Below are 26,134 nucleotides of genomic sequence, written 5' to 3'. Positions count from 1 at the left end.
TACATGAACATATAAATGAAAGCTGTTAGTTCTTTGGAATGGAGTGGTAAACCAGAAAGTAATCTTTTCAGTTTGTTAACTTCTAGAAGGTAAGTAGTAAAGAGTGACACTTTAAGAGGACAGCACAACATAAAGCACATGTCCCTGTCCCTTTCCTCTGCAAGAGCTTTGCCCCCACTTTTTGGCAATGATAACCTCACAGTTAAGCACCACCTAAGCTTTTGCTAATTTAGTGTCACTTTGGACACAATACCCATTGCCCCTCATGTGCTGTTTGAGGTCATCCTTTCCTAATTTAGCCTGTAACAGTCATCCACCACCAAACAGCTTGTGTCCTTTGGTCCCAATATGCCTATGAGTTTGAACAAAGTGCTACACTTTCTTTTAATTTCCCCACTAATTTTAGACACAGCTAATTTATTTTCTCTTCTGCTAACTCTGTCATTTTCTCTTCCTGGAATTTATTTAGTAACCTGATGCTTATTCAGAGCATGCAAGATTTTGTCTAGCTACAATAAACAGAACAGCCTCTTCTTTCCTTAGGTCCAGATTTTTGCAGAGCATCCTAGTTGTACTTTCTGTGACTGCCTGACTGGAACTTCCCTCTTTCGTCTGCAAGTAGCCAGGATCCACATGTGACATTCCCCGCAGGGTGGCCTCAATGCCAAGACTAACCCTGTTAATGTTTCCTTGACACTGGCTGAAGATTCCTGCCTGGTGCGTAATAGCGCTCACCTTTTTCAGAACGATAACACATGAGCAGCTTGGCCTGTAAACTACCAGTGTTCTCTTCCTCGATTGTTTGCAACTGAAAATTGAGCTTAAAAAAACATTACCTCATCTTATGAAAGTTTACACTACTGATTTCCCTCACAGCAATTACTCCTTGGTCAAGATAACCTATCTGCTACCTCAAATTCCTGTATCTTTTTTATTGTTAATAATGCCTCACACCTTACATTTTTGATGTACTGAAAAATATTCAATACCAACATGCTAATGAAATTTGATAGCTGAGAACTCCATTAATGTCCTTGCACTGTTTAACATCTCTTTTTTCAGCAAGATCTACTTCCACTTCTTGAGCCAACTCCCTGCCCATGCTGTAACTCGTTTAGATTCCATACACTCCAGCACAGTATTTTCCTACATAAAGGTCACACGAAATATTTTTCTAAGCCCACAGAGTCTTGACCCACTGCATCTCCCCTGCCTCAAAAATGTTTTAAAACAAACATATACACGAGGTTAGTCATCCCAGTTCTAACTTTGGAAAAATCTCCCATCCACTAATTCTTTCCTTCAGCATTTATTATGAAGTCAGGCCCCAGGGCTAAGACTAACAAGGCTGCTGTAGGTCAGATCACTTTCTCACTGTCCTCAAAGGCATCATCAAGTTTCATACTGTCTTACTGTTTTCCAGTCACAGAATATACTGATCTGCCTCAATATAAAACTAAATATTTGTTGCCAGTCTGAAACTTCATGCAGCAGTTCTTTCAGCATACAGGGACACAGATTAGCACTAAACTGTCCTGTATTATCAAACAATATCTGATAGGAAAACATAGTGACAAGGATACAACAATTCTGCATAATTGTATTTTATTACAAGCTGTTTGAAATTATAAAACTCACACCAACAATTAAAAAAAACCTTTAAGACTTGTATCTCTTCCCATCATTTTAAACATACTCATAGTAATTGTTGGTGTTAATTGTAACCATCATGTTCCTTCTCAAATACTGGAAGAAGGAGCTTAATTGAGATGGTGGGGAAGAAAAAAAAATCCTTACTATTTGCATTTCAAGTTGTGCAGCTTTTCTCATTATTACTACCTCATCATTTTATTTCTAGAAAGAAACTATTACTAAAAGCCAACTAGTCTAAACGTGAAAATCACAGGTACTAAGACATAAGTGTCAACCCAGAAAGATGATGCAATACAGAAATGATCTGACACAGTAAATTTTAACCTTTCACAAAATTCAATTTGCGGGAAATGGAAAGACATACTTCCCAAGTGGTCATTCTTGGTAAATGAGTCAAAACAGAACAAGAATGGAAAGCTCCTGCATGTTTATACCAGAAGTTGCAAATAAATTTGTATTATTGCTCAATATACACCTATTAAACACACCTAAACATGGTATGTGAGCACATTCTATATATGCTAGAATGACAACTAACATTTTCCCCATGTAGGTAGAGGTAACTTCAGAGACAGAAGTGAATTAACCATATCAGAATATTCAAACACCTGAAATTTATTGGGAGGCTTCAAGAAAATATGGTTATAATTAAAGTCAAGTGCAAGCCTCCCTACCAAGTGCAGTCTAGCCTTTGTCTCAAATGAGTTTTTGAAACAAGAATGTTTGCAACTCTTAGCTTACATGCATCTTTATTCTTTCCCTGGACTTTGGACATGTTCCATCTAAATACTGAAACCCATAATGAGGGAAAGACAACAAAGGCCATTTGAAGCTTGTGGAGTTAACATACACTTCTATTTGAACTGAAAGCAATGTAGTGGAATGTATCTGTCTGTACTCTCATGTGAACTTTCTTGATAATGATGACCTAAGAAAAGCACACACCATAAGCTATAGTGATTAACTCTTTGTGATACCATCAATACAAATTTCAGATTCACCAAAACTAGAAAGCAATGAACATAAAACGGTAACACGCCACTATTCTACCAAATCCAAAAATGCAGGAGAAAAATGGCATTGTTTTCCTGAAATTAAATCTTTTTTTTACAGTTGGTCAGGGTACTGATATTCTTTGGGAAAAGTGCTTAATAAGAACGAATTCACAGGAATCAAACTAAGCAGCTGACTTTTGGTTTCTCAGTAGATAAAAAGTCCCTCAGATTATTTCCATAAGCAAAATCCACCTTCCTTCTTCCTTTGCCCAGTCTTAGGATGATCAGTTTTCATTCACAGTGCTACAGATACAACCACTGGGAAGTACCATCTAGCAGAATGATGGAGACCTACAGCTACCAATGGGAAAGTTTCATGAGCCCATGCAATTTGCTAACAAAGTTTGATGGAAATCAACTGTGTGGGCTTTATAGAGATCCTGTTGCTACAGAATTAAAAGAAAATCATATCTCCTCTCCCTATTCCCTAAAAGGTTCAGTATTTGGTGATAGCATTAATGTTCTGCCATCACTCTAAAGATGTCACTTACTACAAGTCCAAAATTTCAAAATACATGAATTTTTCTATTCAGTGTGTGAATAGGTTGTAAGCTTACACTATTCAATCTACCATATTTGTATTAAATTTAATTTATCTCACATTCACTCTTTAACATCTGTGCAGTGCCAAAAATATTAGAAATTATGACTTAGGGATATCTATTTGCTTAAATTCAAAGCGAGATTCTCTCAAGCACTTTCTTATCCTTGATGGGTTTTTTTGGCACTTTATTTCCTTCTTTAATGCCCCTATGCCTTCGAAAGAAAGAAATCCTCTCACAGTAAGAATTCTGTGTTCAGATAGCTGCTACATGACAAAGCGATGCTCACTATTTTCCAGTTAGTTTGTGTTGGAACAAAAAGACTCTTCAATTCCATTTATCCTATTACATGGAAGAAGGCCAAGCTTTGTTTTCTGCTTTTTCCGATTCACTTTCTGCTATTTGTGGCAGAAAAGTATAATCCTCTCTATGAACATAAAGCATACATATGCATACATGAATATTAGCCATACATACAAACTTAGAGCCTTCATAAATCATAACCAGGAACCACTAGCCTACAAACATGCAACACTAAAAAATTCCCAATCTTAATTTTCCACAGATATAATACAGTTCTTTTAAAGAGAAAATGCTACACACTTTGCTTTGAAAGAGGTGATCCTGTTTGTTTCAGTTCTCCAAACTCAGACAGGAGCAAAAACTGAACAGATTTCAGCAATAACAGTAAAAAATGAGAAAGCAAAACATTAGAAAATGTATTTACAACAGATTAAAAGACATGGTATGTCTTCTGAATATGTATCTTGCACTTATATCTAGTCATTTCAGAAAAAAACTTCATTTTAATAAAGCATTATTACATTATTGAATATGTTTCTGTTTATTTGTCATACAGATAATCATGTCATGCATTCACATTACACTGAATGTCTTAAAAATACAAGTATCAATTGATCTGGCATCTAGAAATGAATAAAGCATCAAGCAAAATCAGATCTATAAATCATTGTCTTGATATGAAAAAGTTTCTCTACAGAAACATAGAAAGATTTCACTAGTGGGGAAAATGTGCTGAGATCAAAACTTATTTTCCCTTAATCCATGCCTAGCTGGTTCCCAGACTGACCACAGACCTGAGTTAGTCTTTGCTCCAGACATAAAACCAAATGATGCTGGCAATTACAATAAAAACACACACATTTGGGCATAAACTTCAGTAAGCTGAATTCTTCTGTTAACGTAAGTAGAACTTGGACGCAAATTTTCCACAGCTGACTTCAAACCCTTTTGAGAACTTTACCTTGTGACACAACCAGAGAGAGGCAAAGCCTGTTCCTAGGTAGTCGTCAAGGTTAGATAATCAGGAAGGGCCATCCTGGCAGATAAGCACAGGCTCCCTAAGTACTGGTATGAAAGCTCAGTACTCAAAGAACATAAATCTTCTGGTAAACTTCTTCCTTGTGTTAGCCCATTACATGGTGGGGTAGCCATGCTCACCATTTCTTTTCAGTAAAGCAATAACGGGTCCTGCATCACCCCTACAGCAGTTAAGCATCACAGCTGCAGTAAAGGAGGCCCTTCTGATTCCCAGCTGGAGGCAGCAGGGTTACCCTGGGGATATGCTGAAGGCAGGGAGAGAAATCAGCTGGGTCTGGAGTTTCAAAACAGCTCCCATTTATCCTATTGCACTCACTTCTTAAGGGATGAAATGTGAAGCACAAGGTTTACCCGTACAGTACTGGACTTCAGGTCAAGCGCTAAATCTAAAGCTGTGTAAATGCTTGTTTACAAAGGAGAATATACCACTCTGCATGGATTTCAAAAGGTTTTAAATTCCTCATTTGTCAAAGGTCCTTGTGGGGGAGGGGAGGGCAATTATGCTAGCTCACTGACAGAGAAGGCAATCCTATAGGGCAGGGGTGTCAAACTCATTTTCACCAGGGGCCACATCAGTCTTGTGGTTGCTTTCAAAGGGCCCTGGTCTAAGATCCAACAACACAGCTTCCTCAGCAAAATGCTGCTTCTCAATTAGGGTAAATTGGATAAAGCAAGTATCATATACATAAACTCACACAATTATACTTAAATTCATCCACAGTTTTTCTGCATGATCAGATAATTCTACTGAAAATTGACTGAGTGACAGTATTTCCTTTGTTTTCATTTAAAAATGGACTAATACTTTTTTAATCAGTACTGAAGGTTATAAACCAAAATATTAACAAAATAAAATACAGTGCAAATGTAGAGTACAAACCCCCCATTAATCCCCTTTCCCTCCCCGCTCCTAGTTAGAGACTACACTGAAGTACGAAAGACTGAACAAACTGTCCTACTAAGCCATGATGCCTTCACTATTTACATAATCTTTGCATTTCAGAAAATATGTACTGACATCACTACAGGAATCTACAAGGTCTTCTCCTTTTAGTACTTCCAGTACTTCGATAGGAGAAAGGGAAGAGCACATCAAAATTTGGGAGTGCCCTTTAAAAATTAATTACTTATACATAGCTGGTAACCGTCACTGTATCTGTTTCTTCATGGCTTCCATATCATACAGAAGACCTTTTTCCAGATACAAATTGCATGCCATGATTTTATGACGTTTCAGTTGGTTGACTTTAAAGAAAATTAAAATAGCACTTTATAAATACATTTCATAACCAGTAATTTTGCAATTTGTAAATGGCAAAGCTATATCTTCAACAGTTTTTGGAAATCCCATGCCTCAGGGTCCCACAATTGATCTTCAGTGTGTAAACAAATTTTTATGTATTTAGGAAAAAGCAGTTTTCCAAACTTACATTGACTTTGAAGCTTTGTACTGAGCCATCCAAAAAGTGGACGTTACAGATTATCTCTGATCGGGTTTTCTCTTTTGGTAGTTCTGATGCTCGTATGTTATTAATCCTCCCACCTAAGGCTCGTAAACGGGAGTTCATAACTATTGCTGAATAACCTATAAAACAAAAAATAGGTTTAATAACAGTTCTTATAATTCACTGTGTTTCATCTTCATTTTTTTCAGAGAAATCCACAACACCATGAAGGCCTCGTTACACCTCAAATACCTACAGTAACAAATGCTTCTCATATAAAAGAACAAGTTTTAAAATTAGCAAACTGTAAACCAGAACATCAATGTATACATAGAGGGGCTTCCATGTTCTAAATGTACCCAGTTTAAGAGAAACCTCTGCACAATATATACTTAGATTAGGCATGGGACATTCTCTTAGTTTAAATCAGTAAAAAACTAAAACACCTACTGTAAAACAGGAAGGCAGTGTCAAGACAAGTTTTTATCAACTGTTAACTAGTAAATCCCTCACCCTCATACATTTCCTACATATTTCTACATTTACCACACAGGTTTCACTACAATGAAACAATTCTGTTTACTCTCAACTGACAAGAGTCTTGAGTTAATGCAGATTGTGTTATGTCAAAGAGTATTTTGTTTCAGGAATATATATATATGCACATAAGCATCATATGTAAGGCAGCCAGGATCAACATTAAAAGCATGTCAATATTTTACAGTCTAGCATACATAAATTCCTGAAGCAAGAAATTTATATCTGAGAAGAACATCCCTCCCCCCAAAAAGTTGTTTTGTTGGAGCTTTTTTTCTCTTTTGGAAAAACCTTCATGAACACCAAAACTCTGAAAATGAGTTTTCACAAATAGAAAAAAAAGAATCCCATCAAACAGAAAAAGCCATTCATTGAAATAAGAGTTGAATTAAATACAGTCAAGCCTGTAAACACTTCAAGTCTCCCTTCACTGGATCAGTTTACCAATTAACAACACATCATATAAAGCCAGTTGGCAAGCGAAGCAAAGGGTAGTTTTCCAGGTTAATTACCATACCAATTACCAAATCATACCTCACTTATTAGAGGCTAACTACAAAGAGACTTGCATAGTATAAGTGTTTCCCAGACAGCTGTCCAAGCTAGACAGGATCAACATCAGGATTATTTTGCAATCTCCTCTTATTTATGTATCTGCCTTAAAATATAGGGTGGCTTTTCTTTTCAGCAGCTAAAGAAACTGAACAATTTAGATTAAAATAACTTAAAATTCTGAAACATTGTATCTATTCACACATCACTACAAAAAGCAAATTTGAAATGCATGACGAGCCATGAGATTGTATAGAGCACCAAAGCCAAAACAGCGCAGGGATCCATCCTTGTTTAATGATGCATAATCTATACATAGAAACAGCTAAAGCAATTCCCTTCTCACAGAAAATTCAGAAGTCAGACACACAAAACCATTCAACAAGTAGTCTCGCACATGTTCTTTTTTGTCAGCCCATTGACAGTCTGCTACTGTATATTTTCTGAAATCAAAACATTATGTAAGTTGTCAAGACTTATTTATTTAGCCATCACATTGCATTTTTTCCTAGGAGATCAGCAGTATTTTCCTTCCATTCTTTCCCAAAGGTGTGAGTTTAGGGGTTAGTTTTTTCTGTTTTCTTTTATTTTTAAAGGAGGGGAAAAAACGCAGAGGTGATCTTTAGGTGAATTCTGAACAGTATTTCCAGTTAAAACACTATACATGCCTATTGCTTTGAAATTGTTCTTGATATACACTGTGCAGTTAATTATAGTAAGTTAATATTTTATCCAGAAAATGAGCTTTCTTATTCAGCAATGGTTATTGCTAAAGAAAACATGCAGTTATCTAATTATGAAAGACATATAAAAAGGTGAGGACAGACTGCAACTGGATGTGAAACCTTCATTCTCACATTCTCTAATTTTCAAGCAGCTGAATTTTAAACTGTTTATTCAGCACTGTTTTATCTTTTACCAGAAAGCCAGTTGACTAATTGAATTATACTGCAGTCTTTTCTACCCTTTCCACCCTCAGAGGTCAAAAAAAAAAAAAAAAGTTTCACTTGCAGAAATAGCTCTCTACACACTAGTCCACTGATTGGTAAAAGGAGAACGTTATTCTTTGCTGTGGGACAGCTTTTGGTAGCCAGATTCAAAGCTTTGGCAGTCTTTCATGCTCTGGCCTTCGGGTCTCAGTCTGCATTGCAACACCCAATGCTTCTGGAACTTACAGACTTCTCTACTCTTGGGAAGATGCCATTTGACCCTTCTGCTCACATTCCTCAACCTTTCTCACCTGCCACCCCCAATGTTTCCTATCTTACACTTGCGCTATTGGCTTTTTCTAAGTACATTCTACTTCTCTTCTACCTTGGTCAGGCTTCAGCAGAGAACAATGATCACAGGAGTCTCCAGCACTCGCCTCCAGATCTTCCCGGAGAAATCAAAAGAATCATGTTCAGCCCCTGAACTCCTAGTGCAGAGTATGATGCAGGTCAAGCCATGCTTGGAGACCTTGCAGTAATTTTGATGGCTAATCCTAATCACTTTCCAGCAGAGCATTATAGCTAGGTCTTGCCTCTCACCTGCTCAAGCTTCAAATACAGAAACCAATAAAACAACATCAATAACATTTATACGTGTGTTTGCTATCCAGAAACAATCAAACAAAAAACAAAAGAAAACCAAATCAACAAAAAAAAGCCCTCTGACTGGGAAAAAATAAACCTGAAGAAAACAAATTTATTATTTTTATTTAACTGACTGTGGAATAATAATAATGAAAATTGTGAATGCTATCAAAGAGATTGTACATTATGCATTGTTGTCGCTGAACTTCCACATGTCCTCCAGCAAGTCAGACCTGCTCTTTTCTACACCACAGGCCCGTTAATGGTCTGTTTCCCAGCATCCATAGAAGCTATCCAAGAACTAACAGTAACACGTACTTACATACTGCCGTTCATTATACAATCTGAGAGGTGCTTAGTTTCACATTAAAGTCATGGTTGTTTTTTTATGCTATTTCTTCACAGTTACATTTGTTTTAATACCTTCAGGTTACATGCTGGATGACCCAACTGAAATAGTAACTCGGAAACCCATCACAAGAACTTGAAACCTGTTAGTATGATCAGTTCGCTTCAAGTTCACAAATAAAAACTTGAAATCCATTGATTTTTACAATTTTATGTAAAATCAAACCACTAACACAGTCACAGTTCACAGTTCGTGTTTACCGTGTGCAAAGAGCCCCAGCTGGGGCTGCCCTTGACAGAGCCAGCTGACGATGGAAACTGTGCCAAGGCTGGGATAAAGGGCTGAGTGTTCGGACACCACAGCCATTAGTCAACTAGAGCTCAAATGGCCACCTCAAGCCCCAGAAAACCACCACCAGCTGGGAGTTCTGAGCAGAGAAAGCCAGATTCTCTGCTTCCCACCTGCATGGCCTTCAACATTACTCTGCAGCCAGTAAGCTCCTGAGGAAGCTGTTTAATAAGTGTCACACCATAGGCACCAGACTAAGTCATTTTGTATGTCCCAGCTTAACATGCCAAATTCCCACTAAGTCTGTAAGGAAACAACTTTGCAAATACCTAGTCTAAAGGGCAAGGGCAGGAGAACAGAAGAGAGGTGAGCAGCTGAGTTATTAGCACCTGATCTACTACTTTTGCTCCAAAATGTGCCCTTGTGGCCAAGAAAGCCAATGGTATCCTGGGGTGCATACAGAAGAGTGTGACCAGCAGGTCAAGCAAGGTTCTCCTACCCCTCTACTCTGCCCTGGTGAGGCCACATCTGGAGTACTGTGTCTCAGTTCTCAGCTCACCAGTTTAGGAAGGACAAGGAATTACTGCAGGGAGTCCGGAGTCCCCCACCTGGAGCAATCCCATGCAATCTACTCTAGGTCTACCTACTTTAGCAGGTGAGTTGGACTAGATGATCTCCAGAGGCCACTTCCAATGTCAACCATTCTGAGATTCTGTGATATATGACCTGTGCTTAAAGCTGTATTTAAATGGGCCCGGATTACTGAAATGGCTTGTCAAGCCCGTGCAATATAAAGAGGTATATGGAAGCACATTAAGTGCACTGGCAACTGCTTTTGGAATAGGCAGAGGATCACTGAGATCTCAGGCAAGACCAGATGCCAGATCTCAACACCAGCAATCAACCTCCAGCCCTGAGCAACCAGGACCAGCCATTACATGCAAATTCAGCTCCCACTTTGTAGCCTTGGGCAGGAGGCTAATTAACAAAACAAAGTAGTAAATAAGACCAAATATGAACATTATCAGTAAGTGAATACCTGAACAATATTCCCCTTTCCCTACAATAAACATCTTCAATCCAGAAACTTGAGTTATGTTTTAATTACAACAAAAAAATAAACAAACCCACCCCCAAAACACAGTTATTTTCACCCTAAGGTATAAAACAAGCACATGGAATTCCATCCCATAATCAAACTCACAGAAGCAACAAATATAGCTACAGAAAGAAGTTAATGTTTTCCAAGTACATTAAACACATTTCTGGACAAGTTTGGTTATGCATGCCTTCTCCTACAGTAATGCTGCAGTCAAGCAGAACAAAAATAACATGTTTTCCTCATCTTTTCTATTGAAGACTGACTTTTTAAAAGACCTTTTCTGTGCCAGTTTCTTTCCAACTCACTTAGGAATTGTTGGTAAAGAAACTTGTGGCCTGATTCTTAGTATACCATTTGGTATATTACCATTAACATGTTCGTTACCAAGGAATTAAATCAAGAGATTTGCTGAGTACATACTCAAGGATCTTCTATATATATAATCATACCATATATAACTGTGATTTTTTTTTAAATAAATCATTCATTTTATCACCATTTCATTGTGTTAATGTGGATATTTCTACTCCTGCAAGTGGCTGCACTCATTTTTTTTCTCGAAGGGGAGTGCCACACTATAAGTATTCTCAGAGTTTCTTTAGAGTCAGGACTGAAACTTGGGCTCTTGAAAATGGAAAATATTGCAGAGTCTGTGGGAATGTCATTTATGAAAGGACAGTGCTTCTAACCCACTTTCGTTGAGTGACCATCCCGTCAACAAAAGGAACAACTGTAGTACTAAAGACATGGTCAAGTCTTAAATGTACTTTCAATAATAGTTACATTTTATGGTTACTTATTGCTTTATTTAGAAGATACAAAATAAAGTAAATGAGAAAACAAAGACGTAGAACAAATTAAAGGTGTCTTTGTATCAACATATAGCCCTAAGACAATCAACAGAAATGCTCTTCAGCATGCATCAGCTTTCCCTATTTGCTAGTTAAAATAATCTCCCAAATTATCATCAGAAAAAAAACCCACTAGTGAACCTGAAATTTTTGTAGTAATTAATATATGTTCTGGTTATTCTTCCCATGTATTTAAGAATTATTTACACACCTCAAGGCCGTATTTATTATCAATGCAGCTTAATGAGGGTTATATTATCCAGCCAGGTTTTCAAAATAGAAGACCGAAATTTAACTCAACACCCATGAAAAACAGATTCTGTTTTCACCTTCTGCAGAGGAAACCCACCATCTTTTCTACATTCCCAATGAGAATCTAGATGTCTCCTCATTAAGCTAAAATGCAATTGATATTTTGCAGGAAAACCCCATGAAGTATTTAACGACAATACAATATTTGCAAGTTTCTATACAAATTATGGGGCATTACTAAAGCAGCAACCAAAGTATTCATAAAAGATAAACTTCATTTTGAGCAATGTGTCCAGGTTATCACTTGGTCCTTGTAGTTATTTACCACAAGCTTTTCCTGACATATTGATCATAAATCATACAGAAAGTCAATTTGACAGCCAGAAGCATAATGATGTGATAAAACTTCACAGCACTTGGAAAAAAATCAATTAAACTATGAATATTAGCAAGCATGAAGGCCTTAGACAATTAAGCATTACAGCTTATCATGTAAAAATACCTCCAAATTGAGGTACAAAGAATAAAAATAAAATCTTGCCGCATTTTCTTACTTAGAATGAGAATAAAGGTTAATATCTATGTTGAAAGTCTGTGTGTGTGTAGACACACAAGTAATCTCTAAAGCATTAGCTGCACGTTTTCCAGCTGTCACTCTTAAGACTGATTGCAATATCTTTATCATGGAAGCTTTTCATCCCAAAATTAAAATCAACATGAAAAAATAAAGATTCAGCTTTCTTATATTTGTTTCCAGTGGCTAACATTTGTAATATATTCTACCAGAAGAAAATTATTTACCTGTTATATAAATAATGAATAGGTCTAGCAAAGCATTCTGAGAATATTTGTTATAAAAAAATTGCAAGAACAAGGTTTCAATCATTCCAGTTATCATCTTATGTTTTCCAGAAAAACAGATCATACAGACATTCTTTACAGAAAATGAGTCCATTAAGTAAAAAAAAATAGTTATAGGCGTAGGTGTTTTAAAGTTGTACCTTAAATAGGTATGAAAGTACCTATATTAAGATATATTCTTGCACATATTGCCAGCCCAATATTTACCAGAACTAGTACAGAATAAAGAAAGAAAAAGTCTTCCATAGTAAAATATGGTCCCTCTTCTTTCATCTGACAGCTCTTTATGCTGAAGTTCATCCACAAATAAGACTGCAGGGTAGATGGTATACACATTGATATCTCTATTTGCTTATTTAGAATGTAGTTGAAATCATTTTAGTTTCAATGAAGGTAGTTACATGGAAAAAAAAATCCTCAATTTAAAAAAAAGCAAAACCACAAGTAATTTTGAATAGTCTTTCCTTTGCTAACCTCCACAAAATGGGAACTTAAAATTTTACTTTTAAAAGTCAATAAGTAGACAAACTAGATTGTTCCTGTGTCTAGAAATCAGGTGCCTACCTACTGCTTAGTAGTCAGTGCCTCTAAGAGAAAAATCCAATATATGCAGTTGAAGAAACTGAAAAAATCCCCATACCACTACAAGAAGCCAGGTGCCTAATTAGCACATAAGACTGAGTTATTAAGTGCTTTGCAAGCCTTCCCTGCAATCCATTTAGCTTTCCATTGTAATGTATCTCTGGTAAACTCATATTGCAAAGTGTTTTTAAGAGAAATCCAGCTATTTTGAACACTGGATTCAGCAAGACCACACATGAATGTCAAAGGTAGAATGGAGGAGGTGGGTGGGAGAGAAAATAAGCCTGAATTTCAATTCTAGCATTACATACTATCTTGGTTGACATGTTCCCAAGATCCCACTAAGTCAATAACATACTAAAGGTAATGCAAGCACTGTGAGAAGCTGCAAATACCTGGTGCAGATAAGCCATGCAGCACAGTAAGCCACCCACTCTTCATTCAGTTCGGCTGCCTGGTGTGTATGTACACTCATACAGCTGGACTGGGGACAACACTTCTGTCAGGGACCACCCAGCCTCTCGATGGATGGCAGAGAGGGACTTGATGACAGACTCAGTGTCCTCAAAATGCTGTATAGGTGTAACAGAAAAGGCTCTACTCTCTCCAGACTATTAATTATACATTAATATTGGTTAAGTTACAGAAAGCAGAGCTGCATTTACAGTTACAGAGTAACAACACAAAGTAAATTAATTATCCTTAAAAAAAGAAATACTCTGTTAAATGTCATTTCTGTATAGATATTATACATATATATATATATATGTATTCACTTTGAAAGAAGTTTTACAGACAAATACTCTACTTCAACTTTTCTGAGATACTTCTTCCCTTTCCTCCTTTCCTTTTTTCCAAAGGTTTGCACTACTTGCACCTACAGATTTTTGCCTGCAAAGTCTTAAAATGAGCACAGGCTCAGGCATAACAGAAGTTCTTGCTTTAAGACTGAAGAGGATAAAGACTGGTTATCAATAAAGCATGACAGGATGCTGCTATAGGTTAACAGTGAGTATTTGGCCAAAATAGTCATATTGTTTACATAGTCATAGTCTTGACATGTAGGGGAACAAGGAATTATTAATACCCCAGCCTCTCATCAACATGTTCAACAGCAAGACTGGCCACCTGAAAGCTTAATCTTGAAATTGGATAACCTAAAGGTAATTAAATTCTAGAAGAGCCTGCTGGCAGAAAAACAATACTGACCATCGATTTCAGTACTCGAGTTCTTAAACAAGCTTTAATCCAGCTTCTGAGGAAAATACTTCAGTCACATTTTCAAAGGATCAAACCAGATTGTATGAATGACCTTTCAAACTTCAAAGGTGTGAATCTGGTCATGGCAACTTCACTGATGCTACTTCACAGACATAGAATTAAACCGCACGGCTAAGTCATGGCAGGATCCAATGTGTCATCTTAAAGTGTAAAGCATTACTGTTAGATCTTAGATACTGGATTAGCACTAATACAGAGATACCAGCTACTGCATGCAGAATGAGTCAGAGAAGAAAAACAAATAGGCGGAAAAAGCAACTGAAGTAACAGCGGATACTGCTCAAGTACTATATAATACAGATGAGAATGAGACACGCTTGTAATGCTTTCACGTTTTCAGTAGCTTTTAATCACTTGTGTAAGAGATACTGATGATGTTTACTTTTAAAAACCTATTTATAAAATAACACCTTAAGCCAGTGTGTTTAGGGCAATAACAGCTCATTGCTCCATTTCCTGCACTGAGCCAACTGAAGAATTCAGGAACTCTACAGCTTCCTGTATTGCCTGCCTCAGCTTTAAATGGCACCGCAACGCAAAAGAAAACCATCTCACCAAAAAATGCAAGAGCTATCACTAATTTATTTCCTATATAATGCCTTTTGGGGGCAACAAACAGTGCTGCATGAACTCAGATTAAAAACTGCACATTCAAAGTCTAAGTTCACATTCCTCACGTTGATAGTGTCTTATGTCAATGGCACTGAAGAGCAGAAGAACATGAAAAGATGAGTTAAAGTGGAAGCTTAGAATTGCAGTGCCCAGCTACCAACAATTCCCATAAACAGTTCAGGACAGAGTTAAGTATATGAAGGTAATTTTGGTTTGGTTTTGTTTGTTTTAAATTAACTGTCATGTTGTCAAATCAAATAATCAAATATGAAGCTGTGTTCACACCTACAGTATTTGGCTAACAAATAATGTCATTAGTTTATGTATAATAAATAATTTATGGCCTTAAATTTTCAAAACCAAATAAGTAAGCATTCACCACTGAATTTTACAAAGACAAGCTACTAAAATATTCTGAAACCTCAGGTATCAAGTTAATTACCATAATAAAATTTAAATACAAAAATACCTCATATTCTATTAGCAGGCAATAAGCTGTATTTCATTAAACTATTGTAGGACAGATGAGAACCATCAAGTCAATTTTAGTGCCAAGTGAAGTTGTGATAATTAAGAAGATTTTTAATTATCTGCATTACAGACTGAGGAAAAGATGTAGAAAAACAAGCAAAAGCTCTCTAAGGATTAAAATAGGTATGTCCAAAACACACTCTTAAAGGGGAAATGTTACTATTTTACTATATCCATAGCATGATACTAGTGAAGCAGTCTAGAAACTACCTGTGCTACTTCTACTGATTTCAAAAACACAGAAAAAAAACCTTAGAGTAAAAGAGAGATTATCCACACAAACGTCACACTATCCACCAGAGTTCACAGGTCAATACTAATCTCTAATCACATTTCATCACCTTTGTTTAGGGTAAAAAAAAAGGTTTAAGCTGTTTTTTTAAACCGCAGGAAAGAAGCAGCCTGTATGCAGCATAACAGAGTAGTGGATTCAACACAAGATGTGAATCTAAATGCCCTCACCAAGGGCATTTTTTGAACAGGTCACTTTTCCCCTCTCCAAATTGAACACAGATCATGACTCCAAACTGACTGCCAAAGAATACTTTTTAAAAACTTGTAAGAGCATGCAGCATGTTCTAGGCAACTAGATTGTGAATAAACAACTTAAGAGCTTGTTACAGTGCTAACAACTTCCATAGCAAGACTTTCTACAAAGAACTGAACAGAGCTTAAATGTGCTATTAATATATCCGATGATGCTGCCAACAGCAGTGACTGCCACCCATTGCAACAGAGGAAGGAGAACAAACACCTTAATCATGCCTGTGAGAGTATGAATGCCACAGAAAGCTAGCTCCACCTTTAAAGAAAATGGAAATTCCACATGAATTTCAGTGATACATTGTTACAAGACCTGAGAAATACCCTCCATTTACCCATGACTGAGGTTTCTTTCTTGCCTGGCACAGTTGACTAGTAGATCAAGATGGTGAAATCTACCGGCCACTTGAAAATAGGATGAAAAGCAAACAGAAAACAAAGAGCAAGTGGAACAACTTCAGAGCATCCTACACAGCAGTATGCAAAGCCTGCGCTGGTGAAGTTCCCACCTTAGAATACTTTTGTGTTTTCAGCAAAAGTCTACCTCATCTACACATTTAATCAACAAAATTGCAAAAAGTTTGGAAGTGCTGGGATCTCCAGCTGCCTGAGGTAATTTGAAGTAATCAGATATAAAACAAAGCAAGCCATTAGTAGCAATGTCTTCGCAAGCTTACACACATCCACCATCAGAAGGTCTCCCAATATCAAAAACAAAACTGCATATTTGCCCATCATTACTGTTCAAGATTTCTAATGTTGCCCAAACATTAGCTAAAACAGTTATTGCTTTCACAAACCCCAGAATCAGGCAAGCAACAGCCACCAAGACCAATGACAAAAGTTTTCTGCTACAAATGGTAGTCAGCTGACAAACTCAAACAGGTTAAGTAACTTCTAATGACATGCTAGATTTAGATCAGAACTTTTGATCCTATACTAGACAAACCCAAATTAAAGTTTTCCACTGTTACCCAGTATTTTGCATTGGTGGCCATTACTCAGTCTGTTTCTCAAAACAACGTAGGTCTATGTGCTATTCAAACTTGGGAAGAAAAAGTTTAATCACTGGCAGCAGAAAAAAAATAAACTAACACCAGTCCATATTTTCTGCAAGATCACATTCTTTTTTGAAGAAAGCCTGTCCCATAAACTGTGTTAATGAACTACTTTTTAGAACTACTGTGAATCGTCTTTCTACTCCCAGACTTTTCTTTCAGACCTTAAATCTTCAGACTTCATGGAACTGTTTTCTATACATTCATGCTTCATATATTTTATCATCCATGTTCTGCCATGAGCTTTTAAAATACATTCCCTCAGGCATGATGGAGGACTTCCTCTGCTATAAAGCTTACAGCCACAAAAGTTCCCCAAAGGGATCTGCAACAAAGCACTGAAAATCATGCAGTTAACCACAGAATACTATTGAAAATGATAAGATGGTAGAATAACTTAACCACAGCAATTCTTCCTTTAAAAAAGCAAAGGACACAATAGTCATAGGAATTATGTTATGGGGGGGAACTTAAAACTGACAACCTTGAAATATAAGTAGAGAAAAAAAAAATGCAGACATTATGGTTGTTTTGAATTTACCTTTCAGGACCGTTCAAAATGACACAAGTTCAGAAGATCCTAAAGTGTCACAAAACTAGTTTGTTTGAAGGAATTACACAAAGTTCTACCTCTTGACCTACAGGAAAGAGCTTGAAAATATGTCACAAAAGTCTTGTAACTCAGAGCCAGAATCTAAACAACATGATGAAATTAAAATACCTCCTGTTACATATTCAGATAAGCAAATCTGAAGGTGTTCACATATGAAGTTTATTTGCCATATCAGGGGAAGAAAGTTTACAAAGATGATATTTTGTAAGTCTTCAGAAAAAACCCAAATGCACACTGTGAAAAGCCAACCTACGAACATCTGCACTTTGTAACCAACTCTCAGGAAAGAACAGTTTTCTGCTACTCCTTCCTCTCTGTCTTCATCTCATCTTCCTCCCCATTTACAACTAGCTGACAAATTTATATTTTAAACTTACCAAAGCACACCTTTTTTTTTTTCTTTTTGGATTGTTGCAGAGACTTCAAAACATCTAGGATCACGTAAATTTCTTATCTTCTATCTAACAAGACCACACTCTTTGCCAGGACCTGCAGTGGCACTAACTGCATAGTTTTTGCACAAGTCCTATTCCTACATGAAGAAATTAGGCAAATAAAACAAACAACAACAACGAGTAACTGCCATTCAAAACAGCTAACCATTTTTCCAATCCTCACACATGCTAGTGTCTTTATTTTAAAAGAAGAAAGCAATTACTACATAGTGAAAAAAAAAAAAAGAGTAAACATACAGCAGAATACTTCATAGCTTGCAAACAATCTGTGCTGGTTTTCCATCAGCATTTCAACAGTACATGCTTTAGACCACTGAAATCTAAACATTTACCTCTTTACATTTCTGTTAGGCAATTTTTTCATCACCTTACAAAATTAACATGCACCTAGTGACCACAGTGTACTGTACCACACAGAAACCGCTCCGAAAAGGATCCATCTAAAACAGATGCTCCTGTGTCTTCCCTCAATCATACAGTGGTGGCTGCCTTTAGTCTTTTCTTTCAAGAAATTAATTCGTTTAAGCCCCCAAATAGTCAAAAAGCAGCCACTCTGTTGGTATCCGATGCAGCTCGGGTGCCAAACTCAGCCGCAGGCTGTCGGCTGGCTGGACAGCCGGGCCCCTGGCAGCACAGAACACCTCCCTGGACCGGGACAGGCAGAACACCCTTCCACCATCACAGAGTGGCTGAGAATATTGGGCCAACTTTCTAAATAGTGGCTGAGAATATTGGGCCAACATGCTAAACCTACCACCATGAAGCTACCAAAGTGATACACTTATTTGTCTCAGTTGTGTGAGCTTTTAATTCACAGTGCTGGCAAAGAGGTAATTCTGCCTATTCCAGCGCATACAAATGATGTGAACTGGCACTGTTCTGACAGCTGGTGTCCAGTCCCACATCAAGGAGAACATACTGGGAAGCTGAGGCCAGTGCAGGAGATACTGAAGGAGATACATCAGGAGGCCGAAGGAAGGCAGCCTGCATTCTCAGTGAGCAGGAGCCACAGAAGCCATGACTGGAGTTTCAGGGAGGAAAATGGAGCAGGGTAGAGGATGATCTTGGAAAGATGACTTGGTGAAGAGCTGCTTAGTCTTCAGTGGAGTACTCCTTTGGGTGCGTTTTTTTGCTGTTTTGTTTTAGGGATTTTTATGTTTTCTGGGTTTGCTGTTTTGTTTTATTGGTTGGTTGTTTTTTGTGGGGTTTTTTGGGGGGGTTGGTTTGTTTTTTTCTTGTGTGTTTTGTTTTTGTTTTTTTTTTTCTTCAATTTTCATACTAACATATAGTGTCTTCACAAGTAATTCAAGCCCACTTAGGTGCTTTTTTTGTTCATTTTTTAACACAGCTATCCAACGAATCAGTGTTTATAACAAAGCTTCCTAGTGTTATCTGAAGTAATGCAAGTCTCTTGAGCCCTTTATATACAAGCTTGTTAAAGCTCCCATGCACAGCCAGGCTCACATAATTTACAGAATTAAACCACCTCCTAGTTTGAGAATGCATCACTGCCATCCACCATATATCAACCGCTGCTATTTTTCAGAGATTTAAACGTGGAGGCTAGTTTCATTTTTAAGTTTCAAATCACTTAATACTCAAGACAATGCCAAGCATTCTTAAACACACACACACCAAATTTTGCCAAGTAGATCTGACATTCCCCAATCTTTCTTATTTCAGCTTTTGTATTCCTAGTTGGCAGGTAGAATATTTATCTACTTCCCTCAAAGCAATCTTAGCATGCTGTGGCAACCGATTACAGAGGAATGCAGGCACTGGGCCAGTGTTACTGGTTTATACTGAAACAGGAACAAAAAAAGGGGATAGCTTTGCTTGCAGTGCTGAGATCCAGTATCCCTCTCATAGCTCCCCCACCTTTAGGCGCTTTTGCATGGCAATGATAATTAGTAATGCTTCTCAACAGGCAAATTCCTCAAAACTTAATGTGGAAGAGCTGGGAAAGGCAAAGAGGGAGTTGACTGTAGCACCTTATCAGGTTAGAGCTATGACCACAGTACAGCTGGACTGAGAAACAGGACAGAAGTCCAGAACTATAAATGTTTTCTTTCTTCAGCATTTCTCTCACAACTCTGCAATACACTAGAAATATATTGTAAAGGAAAGGCATCAAAACAAAAAGTACTTGAAAACACAATATTGTGGTTTTGCTTAAGACAAGTCCATTGACAAAAAGCAAGCATCCTGGCTTGTATCAGAACTAGTGTGGTCAGTAGGACCAGGGAAGCAATTGTCTTCCTGTACTCAGCACTGGTGAGGCTGCACCTCAACTCTTGTGTTCAGTTATGGGCCTCTCATTGCAAGAAAAATTTTGGGGTGCCAGAGAGAGTTCAGAGAAGGACAACAAAGCTCATGAGGGGTCTGGAGCATGAGTCTGATGAGGAACAGCTGAGGGAACTGGGACTGTTTAGCCTTGAAAAAAGGAGGCTGAGGGGAGACCTGATCGCTGTCTACAACTACCTGAAAGGAGGTTGTAGCATGGAGGGGGTTGGTCTCTTTTCCCAAGTAACAAGTGATAGGACAAGAGGAAATGGTCTCAAGTTGCACCACAGAAGGTTTAGGTTGGATAACAGGAAAAATTTGTACATGGCAAGAGTTGTCAGGCATTGGAACAGGCTGCCCTATGGAAGTGGTTGAATCACCATCCATTGAGGTGTTTAAAACACATGTAGATGTGGTGTTTAAGGGCATGGTTTAGTGACAGTGTTAGGTTAAGGTGTGAGTCGATGATCTTGAGGGTCTCTTTCAACCAAAATGATTCTATGATATGGCAAATCAATGACAAAATAGTCCACTTCACTGGAAAAAAATGACTGTAATTAGAGCTTTAAAGGAGAAATTATTTTTAAATAAATTCTTCAAATAATGTTGCCAAGCTTATTTTACCTCAGTAACTGAATAAAGTGGATTAACAACTTGATTTTAAAAGCTATTAGCTTAGCTTTTATAGAGATTTCTAATATTTAAGCGTATGCTGTGATCAGTAACAAAGGTAATAACCTCTGTTGCAGATTGCATACCCTAAATTACACCGCTATAAAAAATACTTAGCTTAGTTTATTTAATCTTAATTGCTTTCCTAGTGCAAAATGTACCTTGTTATAACCATGTAAGTGGTCTGATTGCCACAAGAGCTTTCTGAATGTGACATCAATATTTACACGTGCTGAATGCACTCAATTCCCACCTGATCTTTGGAATCAAAGTACAAATTCTGGCCTATGCTATATACACTTTCCTACTATTAATAAAATCCATAATTTCACCTAAGCAAGTTTGTCCCTCTCAAAAATGGGGTGGAGATTCAGTTTTTGTATGTAATGGAAATAAATGGCCAAATCTAGCCAAAACTTCACTGAAATTGTTAAGCAAGGTATATAATATTTGACATGGGTAAATTAATGCAGGAGCATACAGTCCCCCTTTTGAAGTACAGAAGAACAAGAACAGAAATCCATTCCAAGTAAAGATACTTTGCAAGACTAGACAGAATTAAGTGGTACAAGAGTTTAGTTGGGGACTGAATGCAATGACAGGCTGGCTGCCACCCTGAGCCAGCAAACACAAAGCAGTCGAAGAGCAGCACAGCAGCATGCTTGGAAGGGAAGGGTAACAGAACTTCAGAGCAGAGCTCTGGCTGGAAAGCAGTTCAAAACCTTGCGGAAAAGTCACAAAGGGAACACCTCCTGGCTTGATTCTTATTGCATTTATGAAGAAAGGGCTTCCCTTTCTTAAGTTTCAGAAGCATTAGATCAGATAATGGTCAAACAAATTAAAAAAAAATCAGAACTGATAAGGCTAATTGAATCAATGATTAGTGCAGGCTCTGAAGAATACAGAGCTTCAAGTACAATAAGCAGAAGATGAGACATGAAAACAAGTACTGGATGAATAAAAGCATAATGGGATGGGTTGGAACAAAGCAAACAGTATGAAGAGTATGAGAGCAATGCAGAAGAGTGGAAAAAAAAAAAGAAATTAGATAAGATAGTTATTTGGTGTCTTTAAAACAATGAATAAAGTATGTTCCTAAGGAACTAGATCAAAGCAAGGAAAAGAAAAGTTTTAGGATGGGTGATGTTCTCATTTGTACAAATTCCTACTAGCATAATTAAAAAAAAAAAAAAAAAAAAAGGTTTAGACCATCATTACTGTGAAATACAAGACAGGGATTTGGGGTGGGGTTTTTTGTTGTGTTTTGGGGGTTTTCTTGTTTGTTTTTTTAAATGTCCTTTGAAGTTCCATCATCATTTGTGAGTTTCCCTTCATAAAATATTAGATAGTATGATTTCATGCTGAGCCTGAAATGTTTCCTTGACAGCACTGCTTTTTAGTCTTAGCCAATCTCAAACAATGTTATCTGCACAGTTGGGCAAGGAGTCTGATGCATCTCATTCAACTATTTGGCATTCTCTTACTGACAAATTTGTCATCTTTTCTCCAACATTACTGAAATACATAGTGTACAGACAGCTGACTAAGAGAGACCACATATGCACATTACTCTCTGTGCCAGACATGAACTACTACACTTAAATACAGATCTTAACTTCTTGTTTTCTAAACAGAAAAAGGTTTGACCTGCTGAAATATAGAATATTTTGCCAGCATTCACTTTTAACACTTCCAGACCAACTCCTTAGCTCCATCTAATTACCATCCCCAGAAAAAGATGGAAACTAAAACCTCAGAAGAACAAAGATAACAACTCTATGCAGCAGCATTATTACCATCATCATCATAGAATATGCTAAATACTTTCTTCCACCCCAAGCTTCCAAGCACATTTCAGCATATAACAGTTTATCAAATTGTCTTCTTGCTGCATCCAAAACTTTATGCTCAATGACCAATATTAAACTATTAAGGAAAAAACTGTCAGTATTATCAAAGATGCACAAAATTAAAGTAGTGTACTGTAGTGTACTAGTTCTGTAAGAAAGAAGTGTGTAGATACATGTGGACTATGTGCACTCTTAATTGAATAGGCTGAATCAGGAGTCCTACTGTAATATGCTCCATAAGAAACACAATGTTAATATAATTGTTTTGATGGATTAATCAAACATTTAGAAAGCCAAGAGAGCAGGATATCAAAACAGTTGAAGTCTTTCTGAGGCTGTAGCACTTTTTCCTAAATTTGAGTCCAGTTTGTAGTTTACTCCAGTTCCCTCTTCATCAACTCTACTGTTACCAAGTCTAAGAAATTCAGTATCAGAACACAATTCTCATTAAAAATGCAGTAAAGAAGAGATTTAAAATGTTTATAAGCAAAGGAGTCATGTATCTTTTGGAATAATGCTGAAAACCAAAATAAAGGAAATTAAAGGAAGATAGAAATTAATTTTGGTTTATTACAGCCAACTGAAGACCTCATTTGCAGCATTATTTAAGAGAAAAGAAAAATAAAAAACCCACACATTTTCAAAAATTCAAAATGCAGGTTTCAGATGGTCACTTGCCTCTGCTTTCCGGCCATACATGTCTCCAAAAATGGATCACAAACCAAGCTTTGGAAGTGAGCCGTGGCAGCTCTGGGCCCCCATCATCCCCCCAAAGAGAGTGGCTCCAGGGCCCTAAACCCTGGCACATCCCCACCCACGCCGCAGCAGCAGTCCCACACTGTCAAACCCACTGCCAAAACCAAATGTGGAGGTTCAAGCAACTCATTAACTTCACAGCCACAACTCCCCACCAGGGCATGAGAAGCAGCTTCAGGAACAACACCAAGAGACATGTTCCCAGAGCACCTGGAAGATGTGCTAACACAGGAGACTCGCAGCCTTGTTGCTGAGAACAAGCCCCAGGGGACTCCTGTGTCCTACCCACCTGGAGAAAATGGACTCATTGCCAGTAGCGGGCATTTAAAATCAACTTCTTTATTTTAGGGCTAGTCCATTTGAGGATCTTTTCTCCCCTTCTTCCCCACCCTGCCAAGGAAAACTCTCACCTACATCATTAAATCTGTAATTGTGCAAACAACAGTTAATTATACATCTAGCTATCAGTACAGAAAAGTGACAGCCCAGCAGTGCCTGAAGCAGCTCTATCTGTTTGAACACTGCCTGTGATGGCTGCAATTATGCTAAGGAGTCAGGAAAGAGCAAGAAACAGCTACATCCAACATCTCTTCTCACAGGCAAGTACAATGGCAACACCTTGCTCCCCACCTCAAGAACAGGTCCTAAAGTGGTTAGGTGCCAGGGAAAGGAAAAGGTATGGTTGATCTAAATACAAAGAAAAAGAAAAATATCAAACAGTAAAAGAAAAAAAAAAATCAACAGCAACAATACAGGAAACAAAAACAGAGTTTTTTAGCTTTTTGTTTTTGTTTTTGTTTTTTTTTTTTTTAATTTTAGAGACCTTATAACTGCTCTTTCCCTGCTAAAATGTTTTTACTAGCTAAGACAACTTAAAAAAAAAAATAAAAAGGAGAGCTTGAGAGTATCAAGCCGTTTTCAGAGGTCAGAGAGAAGGAGTCATTATAAAACAGGCTTATAAAGTATACCCATATATATGTATGTGGCTTTGATTGCGAAGCCTTTGAAACAGTATCCAAAAGTTGCTAAATAAATTCAACCCAAATCATAGCTAAGCCAAGTAGTCCCTACACTTAATTTTACATGCAAGTCAGTTACAGGTTAACACACAAAGTTTTGAATATTTAAATATGTTTTCCCATGAAGTAGCTTACAGGACTTCATTATCTCCAGTAAAAGACACTGAAGTTCCATTCTGAAAAGCAGGTCGAAATTTTTAGGTTTTTTGCTGCATTGTAGACATTTTATGTACTATATAGGCAGGCATCACCATGTAACACAGATTTTTGGATTATTTCCTGAACCAGTACACAGCAGAATTCCCTTGGCTCAATTTGAAAGGCCAGTTAGTATGCTGTTACACAGATTTTCAAAAGACTACACAGACTTTTGAATGATTTCTACAATGAACTGGCGGGACAAAACAGAAAAGACTTGATGGAGGAAGCTTGACCACTACAGTTGGCCATTTTGGGGGAGGAAAAAAACAGGAAAAAAATTAAAATAAAAACAAAAAAACCCACAATAAATAAATAAATCTGAAAAATAAATTTTAAAAAAATGACACACACACCAAAACCAACAGGATTTGTCTACTTCAAAGTGTCTTGAAACATATATCTCCACTATTTATAAGTTTGCCTTAACATGCTCAATTTGTTCTGCAACAAATATATCAATATTATGTGTCTATTTTTATATATATATATATATACACACTCAGCCATAACATAATCTTCATTAAGGTATTCATCATTTAAATATAACCAATAACAAAGAAAAGTGGGTATTTGGTCTACTAGTCAAATGCTTTCTGATTATATTTGAAACTAGGTTTTTAAACACTAGCCTAGCAGCATGGTGTACATCAAGTAAAATCCTATAGGAGGCAACCTGAGAGTTCTTTCCTCATTTTAGACTCTGCTCTCATGTAAATAAAAATAACTGAGTATCAGTATTATAGCTATTTCTCTAATATAGAAAAAACAGTGTCAGCTCCCTGAATATGGGTATCATTGTGTGGTGGTAAAGTTTTGCACTGGTGGACTAACTTATTTCCCACATTTATTTTCAGCAGAAAAAAAAAAAAAGAAATCTATTATTTTAACGAGATTAAGGTTATCTTCATTAAGCTATCACCAATATTTTAGAAAATTGTGGCTATATATGACCTAGATCACAGAATCATAGAAAAATCTAGGCTGGAAGGGATCTCTGGAGATCATCTGGTCTAACTGTTCTTGAAAGCAGGGCTTTAAAATAGTTTTTCCAAGGTCCCATCAAGTCAAACCTTGATTATTTCCAGCAAGGAAGACTCTACCACTTCTCTAGGCAACTTGTTCGAGGGTTTAATAGTTCAAGGTAAAGATTCTTCTTCCCCTTATATCCAAGAATCTAATTTAAAAAACACAAACAAAACACCCAGAAACCATATACACAAACAAAGAAAACAGCACAAAATCCCTCCACATAAAAGCAGAAATAAACAGGTATTTT

At 37.2% G+C, this 26,134-nt stretch overlaps 1 protein-coding gene across 1 annotated transcript in view; it reads right to left on the bottom strand.

Annotated features, from left to right (window-relative positions):
• Positions 1–26,134, bottom strand: part of PTPN3 (protein tyrosine phosphatase non-receptor type 3) — a 131,208-nt gene that overhangs the window by 92,687 nt on the left and 12,387 nt on the right. The window contains exon 2 of the mRNA XM_082045732.1: positions 6,022–6,176. Within this exon, the coding sequence (XP_081901858.1) occupies positions 6,022–6,159 (138 nt within the window). The 5' untranslated portion in view covers positions 6,160–6,176. The remainder of the gene's footprint in view (positions 1–6,021; positions 6,177–26,134) is intronic.

The sequence above is a fragment of the Streptopelia decaocto genome (genome assembly GCF_964273445.1).
Source record: "Streptopelia decaocto genome assembly, chromosome: 2".
NCBI lineage: Eukaryota > Metazoa > Chordata > Aves > Columbiformes > Columbidae > Streptopelia > Streptopelia decaocto.
Note: the sequence above shows the minus strand (reverse complement) of the source record. Positions and strands in the feature narration are given on the sequence as shown.